The 13,723-nt window shown below is 39.7% G+C and overlaps 1 protein-coding gene across 3 annotated transcripts in view; it reads left to right on the top strand.

Annotated features, from left to right (window-relative positions):
- zfyve16 (zinc finger, FYVE domain containing 16) overlaps window positions 1–12,623 on the top strand; it is a 40,394-nt gene extending 27,771 nt beyond the window's left edge. For all 3 annotated transcript variants that reach the window (XM_026173011.1, XM_026173009.1, XM_026173010.1), the window contains 12 exons: window positions 1,135–1,351; window positions 1,503–1,625; window positions 2,319–2,474; window positions 2,565–2,789; window positions 3,195–3,277; window positions 3,631–3,735; window positions 5,304–5,454; window positions 5,572–5,652; window positions 5,740–5,902; window positions 6,049–6,154; window positions 6,293–6,469; window positions 11,601–12,623. In XM_026173011.1, coding sequence (XP_026028796.1) covers window positions 1,135–1,351; window positions 1,503–1,625; window positions 2,319–2,474; window positions 2,565–2,789; window positions 3,195–3,277; window positions 3,631–3,735; window positions 5,304–5,454; window positions 5,572–5,652; window positions 5,740–5,902; window positions 6,049–6,154; window positions 6,293–6,469; window positions 11,601–11,777 — 1,764 coding nt within the window. In that variant the 3' untranslated portion in view covers window positions 11,778–12,623. The remainder of the gene's footprint in view (window positions 1–1,134; window positions 1,352–1,502; window positions 1,626–2,318; window positions 2,475–2,564; window positions 2,790–3,194; window positions 3,278–3,630; window positions 3,736–5,303; window positions 5,455–5,571; window positions 5,653–5,739; window positions 5,903–6,048; window positions 6,155–6,292; window positions 6,470–11,600) is intronic.
- Window positions 12,624–13,723: the final 1,100 nt, after the last annotated feature.

The raw sequence follows: 13,723 nt of genomic DNA, 5'->3' as shown, positions 1-13,723 counted from the left end.
AACAAGACGGTGTACATCACTGTCACAACAGCGTTTGTTTTAGTTCAAAGGCTTTATGGTTTTTCCTATAATACCTGGTGGTGTAGTCGGCCGATTTTTTTGTCAGTTGAGCTTTACATATTATGTTTAACCCGAGTGACCACCCGGTCAGCTGGTGGGTAACAGGCATCTCCGAAAACGCTAGAGCATTATGGAAATATGTGATGTCTTGATGAATCGAGCAGGTATTTGAAGTTTACACAGCACCATTATCGCATGAAAATATCTTAAAAGTTTATTTCGTGACCCATAAAGAGAAATATTTCAAACTCCGCCACTCTGTGTTCCTCTGCCACTGCCTCGTTTGAGTTTTGGACTAAATGGATTCTGGGATATTGCATTTTGTCATTTCGAGCTGATTGGAGACCAAAACAGTCAATCAGATATTTTTGCATCCAAGTCTATGATTGGCTGGTTTTGTGGCACAAATATAACGGCGTACACAAAGAGTTGAACGCGCACGGGCAGAAATGTTGAGAATGCGAGCAACACGTTGAGAGCGCGAGCAACACGTTGAGAGCGCGAGCAACACGTTGAGAGCGCGAGCAACACGTTGAGAGCAGTGGATTTCAGTGTTCAGCAAACACTGAAATACATTTTTTGCACGCAGCAATGAATTTTGTTCGCTCAAATTCAGCTTTTCTTCGCTCAAAATAAATTTCTTCTCAAAATGCAACACTTGCACCTGCAAACTTTTTTTCACTTGCGCTCAAATTTTTTTTACATGCGCTCAGAATAGTGGCACAAAAATAACGGCATACACTCCCAGTGTATTGAACTGCAGCTAAGGTCGCTGGCCCTTCTACTCCATATATCCATGTCAATTATCAGGGCCAGAGGTCCTAGAAACTCTTTCATAAATTGAAAACAAGTGCTGCCAGCTGCTGTCCAACATGGACAAGTTGACGTTCATACACATGATGAGAAACTCTTGAGAAGCAGCTGATTTATGTGCTTCTTGGCAACCTGGCATTTTCTAGTACTGCTACACTAAAATAGACAATTAGATAGACAATAAATAGAAATAAAAAAAAATGGACAATAAAAATTAGTCCATTGACGATGGTATTACATGAAATGACATTCTTATTTCAGCCTGGCTTACCTGGGGCAGAGACCGGAGTTAACAGTGCATCTTCCCCTGAGGCTGCTGTGGCAGCAGAGGTAGCTTTCCGCCCAGTGTCTGGACCCTGGGATTTCGCGTTGCTTTGTGGAATTGGTTCTTCAGTGAACAGGTTTCCCAGTCTGCTACCAGACAATGAAGACGAGCTGCCTCCACTGCTCATTGCCACTGGAGAGGACGAAGGAGGAGGTGTGTTTTAGACATGAATCTCTTGGTTTATTTTTGCACATCTGGACATCTTATGTCTTTCTGTTGTGCTTGGATCAGAGTGAAATGTAAGTCTCACACTGGCTTTTATGCGAAATGCTTTAATAATCGCTCTGCTGTGTTTTCTGTTTAGATGTTTTAGTTGAGGAGAATCCTGCTCCATGTCAGATTCTGCACTTACTAGAAGAAGGCGGACCCCGTCCTCTGACATTCATTCTTAATGCCAACCTGCTAGTCAATGTCAAACTGGTGACATGTAAGTGAAATATGAATGAACAAATATGGAATTATGTAGTACACTAAAAAGTGTGAAATAACTCAAAACATGTTTTATGTTTTAGATTATTCAAAATAGTCATCCTTTGCTTTGATTACTGTTTTGCACAGTCATGGCATTCTCTCCATGAGCTTCATGAGGTAGTCACCTGAAATGGTTTTATGCAGTCTTGGAGTTCCCAGAGATGCTCAGCACTTGCTGGCCCTTTTCCCTTCACTCTGTGGTCCATCTCATCCCAAACCATCTCCATTGGGTTCAGATCAGGTGACTGTGGAGGCCAAATGAACCTGACAAGGCACACCTTTGAAGTGAAAACCATTTCAGGTGACTACATCATGAAGCTCATTGAGAGAAGACCAAGGATTGGCAGCGCTATCAACAAAGCAAAGTGTGGCTATTCTCAGGAATGTAAAATATAAAACATATTTAGAGTTATTTATCTTTTTTAAATTATTTTTTTTGCTACATAATTCCAGATATCTTCCGTCATATATTTGATGTCTTTAGTATGTATCTACAATGTAGCAAACAGTAGAAATAAAGAAAAAAACATTAAACAAGAATGTGTGTCCAAACTTTTGACTGGTAGTGTATCTCATATTTCCTCTTTCAAATTTTGTGAATCCTCACATGCCTTCCAATGTATTAACTCTTGTGTGTTTTATCTTCCAGACTCTGGCAGGGAATGCTGGTGTTTTGGCTCTAATGGGCTGCAAGCTCTGGGACAGAAAGAGTTAGTATTTCTGTTGGAGTGTTTGCCTCAAGAAAAAACTCTTCCCAAAGACCTCTTTACCATATATCTCAGCATTTTCCAGGATGCCCAAAAAGGTAATACCTGCCTTCAGCCTGCCTTTGCAACTTTTAATAACTACACCTTTAGCTTATAAAGGATAACATAATCATTATCTTGTGTTACAGGGAGGTTTGTGGAGGAGCTGGATAATGTGACTTTTACAAGTAGTTTCTTGGGCAGTAAGGATCATGCTGGGATGGTATTCTTCTCTCCCACCTGCCAGTCTCTAGACGGCCTCACTCTCCCTTCACAGCCATTCTTGTTTGGCCTGCTCATTCAGAAACTGGAGGTGCCCTGGGCCAAAGTCTTTCCACTGAGACTGCTTTTGCGTCTTGGAGCTGAATACAACTGTATGTAAATCTTTGTTGCTCATGACAACACTGAGTGTTATTTCATATTAAAACATAGTAATCTTAAACTTTGATTTGTTGAAAATGAAAAAAAAAAACCTGCTCTTCTGAAACCTTATGGTTATTAGTTTATTATTATTATTGTTAAAATGATTAGTTTCAGCAGTTTGCTGAGTAAATAAAAATACCCCAGTTCCACCTTCTCATTTGTAAAGAGCTTATTTTACCAAAAGCAGTCACACTAACACATTTTATATCGTAAGGTAAACCCCTCTACAAGTTAAATTACTAAACCATTGTAAATTACTGTCTGTAAGCATATAGGCTGTTCTAGGAGAAAGACACAGGGACAAGTGATACATATTGTGCTTTTATGGTTTATTTACATATGTTTTTGTTTTTCAGCGTATCCCACCACACTGATAAGTATCCGTTTTCGGCAGTCAGTGTATCGAGAGACAGGACACACCATTATGAATTTATTGGCTGTAAGTAGTGCAAAATAAGATTTTGCAATAAAGAAAATAAGATTTATTTATAATTGAGAAGCTTGGCAAAATTTTGTTAGAGCTAAAACTACACATAATTCTTAACTCCACTCAAGCCACATTTTAAGTAATGCAGATTTCATGGGTGTCTGGCAGAGTAGTTTTTGATTTTGATGATTGACAGTTTAAAATTAATTTGTTTTATACTGGGCTTTTGGTGAAAGGTTTTTGAACATAAATGTTATTAGGACAACAGTCATAGACACTTTTTTGATGCTGATTATTGGCAGACTTGAAAAAAATTGATTAGAACACTTTGATGAGTTCAGATTCTATAAACTGTTCTCATCCAGGATCTAAGGAACTACCAGTATAGCCTGTCAGTGGTGGAGGGCCTGAGGATCCACATGGAGATGGGCCACAGCTACATTGATATTCCCAAAAGTAGCTTCAGTGAGGTAAGAGTTCCTTTAATTTTGTAAAATAAACTTGTTCAGATTCTGGTTAGGATTTAGATAAACATTGATAATGCTTGAATATGTCATTTGTCACAGTTGCAACTAAAAAAAGAATAACTTCTCAGGTGTTTTAGTGCCCAAGCTTCATGTACTTGGTTTCAGTAGATGTTGACTTCTTTATTTACAAGTGCTTTGGGTTAATTTTTTGGTAATCAAACTACAAACAACCCCCAAAATTTCTGTAACTTCTAGAAACATATTGGTTTAGAAATTAGGTTTTTGTGGTCGTCCTCTAACTCCCTTCAAAGGATAACTGAAAAGGGTACAAAGTAGATTAAATCAGTTGAATGATCAGTACAATATGTTTTTCTTTACTTTCTTTCGTAAATTGTCCTGCCACATGTTGAGAAATTGTCTTGTACAAACAAGTCAAAGCTACTTAGTTTCATATAGTTGTATCGTGGTGTTTTAGGGCCATCATTGGCAAATAAAAATACGTTTTGGAGGCTGAATATAGAGGTAGCATTTAGAGAAAAAAAACCCTAATAAACCCTTGATAAATTATCTATTAAAGAATGTGTAGTAAGATCTGTCTTGAATGAACAACCAGAAAATGATTCCCTTGTCGTTTTAAAATTCTCTTTACAACATAAAACCGAAGTCCTCTTATGCGCCCCAGATAGACATATACCCAGTATAATAAATGCTCTTGGTCCTCTTTCAACGTTTGTAAAACCATCTGTCAGGAACTTGGGGATTATCCTTGATCCTGCTCTTACGTTAGATAGTCATGTTAAATCTCTTGTTTGGTCTTGCTTTTATCATTTAAGAAATATTTCTAAATTGAGCTCTATAATATCCTATACCGAACTGGAGATTGTTATTCATGCTTTTATCTCTTCACGACTGGACTATTGCAATTCCCTGTTTACTTGTCTAAACAAAGGTTCTTTGGAGCGTCTGCAGATCGTTCAGAATGCTGCAGCAAGACTTTTGACGAAAGCTTCTAAATATTCACATATAACACCGTTGCTTATGCAGTTACATTGGCTTCCTGTCGAATTTAGAGTCCATTTTAAGATTTTGGTTTTAACTTTTAAGGCTCTTCAACATCAAGCACCACCATATATTATTGAACTTTTACAGCCTTATGCCCTTAGTAGGTCTCTGAGGTCGAGTAGTCAGGGCCTACTTGTCATTCAGTATACGAGATTGAAAACTAGGGGTGATAGAGCTTTTGCTACTGTGGCCGCCAGACTGTGGAATTCCCTTCCTCAGGACTTACGATCCGCTGATTCATTGATTACTTTTAAAAAACAGCTAAAAACACATCTTTTTAAAATTGCTTTTTGCTAACTTTGTTTGTATTTTGTCTTTTTAATCTGTTATATCTTGTAAAGCACTTTGTGATCTCTATCTAGAAATGTGCTATATAAATAAAATTTTACTTACTTACTTACTTAGGCCAAAATCAAACAATGTATGTATGTAAAAATAATAAGTAAATAAAGCAAAAGTTGGCACACAGCAGTGTTGTACAGAAATGTATATTTTTCTGTATTTTTCAGGTGCAGAAGGTGATAAATGCATCCAATGAACATGTCATCAGCATTGGAGCAAGATTCAGCTCGGAGGCCGACTCTCACCTGGTCTGTTACCAGAATGAGGAGGGAAATTACCAAACCCAGGCCAACAGCATGCCTGGGAAGTCTCGGACAGGTGAGTGTCTTTAGAAATGCTCCATACTCCTCTATTTTTGAAAAATAAAACATTAGAGGCAAGCATTTTGTTGTACCATGCATATATGAACTTCTGGGGGTTTGCGTTTTGTTACAGTCACTGGGGCCAGTTTTGTGGTGTTCAATGGAGCACTTAAAGCCTCCTCAGGTTTCATTGCGAAGTCCAGCATTGTAGAAGGTACTGTGACTGGTTGTTGGCTCTGAAATACTTATGTCCATTCTGTTATTGCTGGGCCAGACTAGTCAATTGTTTTGTTTTTACCAGATGGGTTGATGGTGCAAATCCCTCCAGAGACCATGGAATCTCTTCGCTCTGCCCTCAGGGAGCAGACAAACTTCCACATACCCTGTGGCAAGATTAATGATGAGCAGGTCAGAGAGAATGTGACTGTCCGCTGGGTGGAGTGGAATCCACCTGTCAACACAGGGTAACTGCACGCAATGATTTACTCCATGTGTGTATGTGTTTGCCAATGCCAGTATTTGATCATATTTTAACTAAAACACGATGCAGTTTAAATCTCTGGGAAAACAGTACTTTCTACTGTGACCCTGTGAATTTGTATTCCTGCAGCAAAACTAGTGGAGTTGATGGAAGATCCCTAGATGGAGTGTGTAGTGTGAGGATGCAACAAGACACTGAGTTTGAATCAGACAATCGGCTGATTACATGCACTGAGGTAAATTTTCCTTTTTTCACATCAAATTGTTTGCTCCTATCTGACACCTTCTGTGAACTGAATGAGGTTTCCATTCTGAGTTCTAAAGCCATCTAAAAGTTGTGATGTGTGCATGACCTGAACTGTATTTCTGTTCAGGTATTCTACCAGCTGAAGTCTCCAGACTGCAACCTGGCATCTGTCTTATCGTCCTGCAGTGTTTTTCAGAAGGAAATAGCGTTGGCAACCTGCAGTGCTCTCACTCCTCACCTCGCCGTTCTCACTTCCAGCGGAATCAACTCACTCTCACTGTGTGTCTCGACACAGGCTGACATGGTAAACAAGCAGTGATTCAGGTTAATATTGTAAAACCTTTTTAAGACGCAGAGTGGTCTTACAAGGTATTTGAAAATGCAGATGCAACAATAGTGATGTATTAATGATGACTGACTGTATTTAAAAATCACACACTAGTATCACCACTCTAATGGTCATTTTTGAATTCTCTTGGTCAGTTATGGTTACAGACTTTCTCACCACCTTCATATGCTTGTGTTTTGAGTTTAACCATATGTGTGTGTGTGTGTGTGTGTGTGTGTGTGTGTGTATTAGGGGTGCAACGATATTCGTATCGATATTGAACCGTTCGATACAGTGCTTTCGGTTCGGTACGCATATGTATTGAACAATACAAAATTTGTAATTTATTTTATCAACTTTCCTTCTGACAATGGTGTCTGTGTTGAGTGCTCAGTGAATCTGCGTTCGACTACTCCGCCTAGGCTGCACTGTCGAGCGCAGATCCACTGAGCGCTCAACGCAGAGAGCATCTTCAGAAGGAAGAGCGCAGGGCAAGCTAGCGAGAAATGGTAAATGGCCTGTATTTATATAGCGCTTTACTAGTCCCTAAGGACCCCAAAGCGCTTTACATATCCAGTCATCCACCCATTCACGCACACATTCACACACTGGTGATGGCAAGCTACATTGTAGCCACAGCCACCCTGGGGCGCACTGACAGAGGCGAGGCTGCCGGACACTGGCGCCACCGGGCCCTCTGACCACCACCAGAGAAAGAAGTTAAGCTCTGGTTGCAAGCTCTGGTTCTCTCCTCCTGCTACCCCCCCAAAAACCCATCTCCATAGAGACTGTGTCAGCTCCCAAACAGACAAAAAACTAACTAAAAACCAGCAACAAACAACTTAAACATAAACAATTACAAAGAAAGAACAATAAAGTATCCACATCTGAACCAAAGAGTAAAACAGTGAAATGTGGATTATTAAATATTAGGTCTCTCTCCTCCAAGTCTCTGTTAGTACATGACTTAATAATTGATCAACAAATTGATTTACTCTGCCTTACAGAAACCTGGTTGCAGCAGGATGATTATGTTAGTTTAAATGAATCAACACCCCCGAGTCATTCTAACTACCAGAAACCTCGAAGCACAGGCCGAGGGGGCGGTGTGGCAGCAATTTTTCACACCAGCCTGTTAATCAACGAAAGACCAAGACAGACTTTTAATTCATTTGAAAGCCTGATGCTTAACATTCTCCACCCCAGCTGTGAAACTCAGAAACCAGTCTTACTTGTTATCATCTATCGTCCTGGGCCTGGACCTGGGCCTTACACAGAGTTTCTGTCTGATTTCTCAGACTTTATATCTAATTTAGTTCTGAGCTCAGATAAAATAATTATTGTGGGTGATTTTAACATCCATGTAGATGCTAAAAATGACAGCCTCAACATGGCATTTAATCTGTTATTAGACTCAATTGGCTTCTCTCAAAATGTAAAAGAACCCACCCACCACTTTAATCACACTCTAGATCTTGTTTTAACATATGGCATAGAAACTGAACATTTAACAGTGTTTCCTAAAAACCCTCTCCTGTCTGATCATTTCCTGATAACATTTACATTTACAATAATTGATTACACAGCGGTGGAGAGTAGACTTTATCAAAGTAGATGTCTTTCTGAAAGCGCTGTAACTAAGTTTAAGAATATAATCCACCCACTGTTATCATCTTCAATGCCCTGTACCAACACAGAGCAGAGCAGCTATCTGAACGCTACCCCAACAGAGGTCGATTATCTTGTTAATAATTTCACCTCCTCACTACGTACGACTCTGGATACTGTAGCTCCTGTGAAAACTAAGGTCTCTAATCAGAAGTACCTGACTCCGTGGTATAATTCTCAAACACGTAGCCTAAAGCAGATGACTCGTAATCTGGAGAGGAAATGGCGTGTCACAAATTTAGAGGATCATCATTTAGCCTGGAGAAAAAGTTTGCTGCTTTATAAGAAAGCCCTCCGCAAAGCCAGAACATCTTACTATTCATCACTGATTGAAGAAAATAAGAACAACCCCAGGTTTCTCTTCAGCACTGTAGCCAGGCTGACAAAAAGTCAGAGCTCTTTTGAGCCAACCATCCCTTTAACGTTAACTAGTAATGACTTCATGAACTTCTTCACAAATAAAATTTTTATCATTAGAGAAAAAATTACCAGTAATCATCCCACAGATGTAATATTATCTACAGCTACTCTTAGTACCATTGATGTTAAGTTAGACTCTTTTTCTCCAATTGATCTTTCTGAGTTAACTTCAATAATTACTTCCTCCAAACCTTCAACGTGTCTTTTAGACCCCATTCCTACAAAACTGCTCAAAGAAGTCCTGCCATTAATTAATTCTTCGATCTTAAATATGATCAACCTATCTCTAATAATCGGCTATGTACCACAGGCCTTCAAGCTGGCTGTAGTTAAACCTTTACTCAAAAAGCCATCTCTAGACCCAGCAGTCTTAGCTAATTATAGGCCAATCTCCAACCTTCCTTTCATATCAAAAATCCTTGAAAGAGTAGTTGTCAAACAGCTAACAGATCATCTGCAGAGGAATGGTTTATTTGAAGAGTTTCAGTCAGGTTTCAGAGCTCATCACAGCACAGAAACAGCTTTAGTGAAGGTTACAAATGATCTTCTTATGGCCTCTGACAGTGGACTCATCTCTGTGCTTGTCCTGCTAGACCTCAGTGCAGCGTTCGATACTGTCGACCATAATATCCTATTAGAGCGATTAGAACACGCTGTAGGTATTACAGGTACTGCACTGCAGTGGTTTGTATCATATCTATCTAATAGACTCCAATTTGTGCATGTAAATGGAGAGTCCTCTTCACACACTGAGGTTAATTATGGAGTTCCACAGGGTTCAGTGCTAGGACCAATTCTGTTTACATTATACATGCTTCCCTTAGGCAGCATCATTAGAAGACATAGCATACATTTTCACTGTTATGCCGATGACACCCAGCTCTATCTGTCCATGAAGCCAGATAGCACACACCAATTAGTTAGACTGCAGGAATGTCTTAAAGACATAAAGACCTGGATGGCCGCTAACTTTCTGCTTCTTAATTCAGATAAAACTGAGGTTATTGTACTCGGCCCTGAAAATCTTAGAAATATGGTATCTAACCAGATTCTTACTCTGGATGGCATTACCTTGGCCTCCAGTAACACTGTGAGGAACCTTGGAGTCATTTTTGACCAGGACATGTCCTTCAACGCACATATTAAACAAATATGTAAGACTGCTTTCTTCCATTTGCGCAACATCTCTAAAATTAGAAATATCCTGTCTCAGAGTGACGCTGAAAAACTAGTTCATGCATTTATTACTTCCAGGCTGGACTACTGTAACTCATTATTATCAGGATGTCCAAAAAACTCGCTGAAAAGCCTTCAACTAATCCAAAATGCTGCAGCAAGAGTACTGACAGGGACTAGAAAGAGAGAGCATATTTCTCCTGTTTTGGCTTCCCTTCATTGGCTTCCTGTTAAATCCAGAATTGAATTCAAAATCCTGCTCCTCACATACAAGGTCTTAAATAATCAGGCCCCATCTTATCTTAATGACCTTGTAGTACCATATCACCCTATTAGAGCACTTCGCTCTCGCTCTGCAGGCCTACTTGTTGTTCCTAGAGTATTTAAAAGTAGAATGGGAGGGAGAGCCTTCAGTTTTCAGGCCCCTCTTCTGTGGAACCAGCTTCCAGTTTGGATTCGGGAGACAGACACTATCTCTACTTTCAAGATTAGGCTTAAAACTTTCCTTTTTGCTAAAGCATATAGTTAGGGCTGGACCAGGTGATCCTGAATCCTCCCTTAGTTATGCTGCAATAGACTTAGGCTGCTGGGGATTCCCATGATGCATTGAGTTTTTCCTTTCCAGTCACCTTTCTCACTCACTGTATTAATAGACCTCTCTGCATTGAATCATATCTGTTATTAACCTCTGTCTCTCTTCCACAGCATGTCTTTTATCCTGTCTTCCTTCTCTCACCCCAACCGGTCGCAGCAGATGGCCGCCCCTCCCTGAGCCTGGTTCTGCCGGAGGTTTCTTCCTGTTAAAAGGGAGTTTTTCCTTCCCACTGTCGCCAAAGTGCTTGCTCATAGGGGGTCATATGATTGTTGGGTTTTTCTCTGTATCTATGAAGCGCCTTGAGGCGACTTTTGTTGTGATTTGGCGCTATATAAATAAAATTGAATTGAATTGAATTCAACATGGCAAATTGAACCTCCCCCACCCTCATTCAGATCTGGCGTTTGGAATTATTTTGGTTTTCATGTGACATACGACCCTGAAGGTAAGCGCGTCATGGACTAAAGTAAAACAGTATGTTGGATGTGCCACGCAATGCTCAATTACATTGGTGGAACTAGTGTGTTAGCGCAGTTAGCTCGTTAACGTGTTGGCCGTCTAGCCCCATGCACGGGGCGATCAGGGGTAGCTCGTTAACGGAGATTTGCCGTGTTGCGGCGTTAAGGTCATTTCAACGAGATTAACCTGAAAGCACTAGTGGGAACACAACGAATATGACTGCACATTTACTCCGACAGCATCCTAGTGCAAAGACAAGTGGAAGCAGACAAAAACAACAAGCATGCAAGCATGCATGCTACAAACTTTACCCGAGTCATTTAGACAGTCGTTAGCACATGATTCTCGTTATGAGGACCTGATATGTTTAATATGCTGCTGAGAATATAGCCCAGAAGAAGCGTATAGTATAGCTTTCATTTTGGAAAGAGCCATTTCTCTGTAATAAACTCTTTTCCAAAGATGAGTGATTTCTCGATCAGATAGATTAATTTTTTTATTATTATTTCGTTGTTTCAGCAGCATTAAATTTAAAAACTGTACTTTTGAGATAAAATAGATATTTATAATTTTAATAAATGACAAATTAAAAAAGCATGAACATTTTTTTGTTTCGAAAAAAGTATCGAACCGAACCGTGCATTTTGTGTATCGTTGCACCCCTAATAGGTTTTGGGAAGTTTTTTGACCACAGTAATTGTGAAGTGAACATCTGGTATTGTGACAGCCCTATTTTATTGTGTTTAGCACTTAAAGCCTTTTGAATATTTCTTTACTGTTTTTTCTCAGGTGGAGTACCAGGCTGGCTCCAAAGGCAGTCTTCTCCCACAGCGCTACATGAATGAGATGGACAGCGCTCTAATCCCTGTCATCCATGGGGAGAGTGCAAGTGTGCCACAGACTGCCATGGACATGGAGTTCATGTTCTATATCACACATGCCATTGAATGTGCATGTAGACCATGACACACTCAAAGTTTTGGAGGCAAAAAAACAAAAACATAGCTGCAGCTTCAGGCAGGATGCTTGTTCCCAGCTGGAGCAGCAGCCACCCACACAGGAAGAAAAACATTTCCACCCTGAGGTTTGTGATTTAGAGGGATCAATGATTGGATGATGGTCTTCTGTTAAGAAGCCATTGTACTTTTGAGTGTTTCATGTTCACCAAAGCTGCTTTAATACAAGAAGCCAAACACTAAACAAGAAATATGACAACATGACCAAAAGCAACCAAACTATTCAAAGCGCTTTCCTCTGCTCTGCCTTCCAGACTCCCTGCTGGCCTCCGTCAGTGTGGAGTACCTCAGTGAATGTTTCCTACAGACACTATGGAAATGGCTCTCATTATTTTTACATTAAAAGTAGGGACATTAATGAGCGTAGACATGTGATCAGGTGCTACTATAGAGCTACTTGACATACATAGTTGACTTGTTCTAAATGCAGACATCACAGGGCTCACTTTCTCTCAAGGTACTATGCTCTCATTTGACATGATGGTTGTGATGATACTGCACAAGAAAACAATGGGCCTTCTGCAGGAAACCTTTTTGTAACTATGTCCTGGGGCTGGGCTGATGAATGATATTTGATTGAAATTCCAAGTTTGCCTTTTAATGATAATTTATAAAAACTAAACCAAACTTCATTACAGTGCACTGCTCTAAAGGACACCTATCCACGTGCCCAGAGTTTCTCCCGGTTTAACTCAACTCAAGCTAAGAAAAGTAGAGTGTTTGATCAACAAGGTCTATCTACAGGGAGGATTAACAATCGCCAATTGCTCAGGGTCTGTTTTTTTTTTTTTTTTTTTTTTTTTCCCTCAATTGAGTCTGCTTTCTGCAACAAGTAACAGTTGGATAGCAGAGGCTTCAGCTCTCTTCCACTCACAATGTAACTGCTATGCAGGTCTCTTGGTGCACACACATCCACTGCTGCTCCCTGCCCCGTTTGCAGCAACAATCTCCCAACCAGCATGGCATGGACCAGTGATGCTAATTTTAGCTTTATGTTAAAAACAACTCCCAATTATTTCCCAGCTGCCTACTAAAACACTCTGGTACTCTCACGACTCTCCCCTTTTTTCATTTATTTATTTGTTTTTCATTTAAATTATATTTGACATATAATTTATATGTTAAATTATATGGCAAATATAATTGACATATAATTGTTAACTGTTAACAATTATTGAGTTTTTACATAATGCTTAAGTGTGTTCATTTTGTGTGACAGAATCACTGGTTTAATTGACATCTAGACCTGTCATGCTTTGTTACTTGTTCTGCTTTATTTATTGTCAGTTAAGTGTTACACAACAACTAATCGTTGATGCACAACAACCTAACAAGCTGACAGTGAATAACGTGTACAAGTTACCAATCTTATATTCGCCAATAAAATGTCAGACTTTAAAGAAAAACGACAGCCATTATGACAAAAAATCCAATGAAGATGTATCCAAGTCAAAGAAACACATTCCAATGTGGATAAAAGCAGAGACTGTGCACTACATTAAACGACAGGTCTAGAATATACATGAATTTCATACGACAAAAGTGCAGGATGCAACTCATTCAGGCGAGGCAGCCTCACCAGTGTAAACGGTTAGCTCAACTGAGCTGCCCAGATGTTTGGCTAGCTCAGTGTCTAGATGACACTTCGTAATACTCTCAGCTGAAAGCATCTGAAAAACATTTCTCTGAGCCCTGATTGTACAACAGCAGCAATAATCAAGGATTTATTTATTCTGTCAATTATAATTCGTAATTATAAGGCCACACTTTCCTTACAGGCAATGAGAGTGATGGAAACAAACCTGTGGGAGTGAGTCTTTCCTGCATGAGGCCCAGTGTGTGTGTCAGTAACATGGCTGAAGTTTGCGTCTGGAACTTTACAAATGTTTTTTTTTA

Source organism: Astatotilapia calliptera, chromosome 7 (assembly GCF_900246225.1).
Source record: "Astatotilapia calliptera chromosome 7, fAstCal1.2, whole genome shotgun sequence".
Taxonomy (NCBI): Eukaryota; Metazoa; Chordata; class Actinopteri; order Cichliformes; family Cichlidae; genus Astatotilapia; species Astatotilapia calliptera.
Note: the sequence above shows the minus strand (reverse complement) of the source record. Positions and strands in the feature narration are given on the sequence as shown.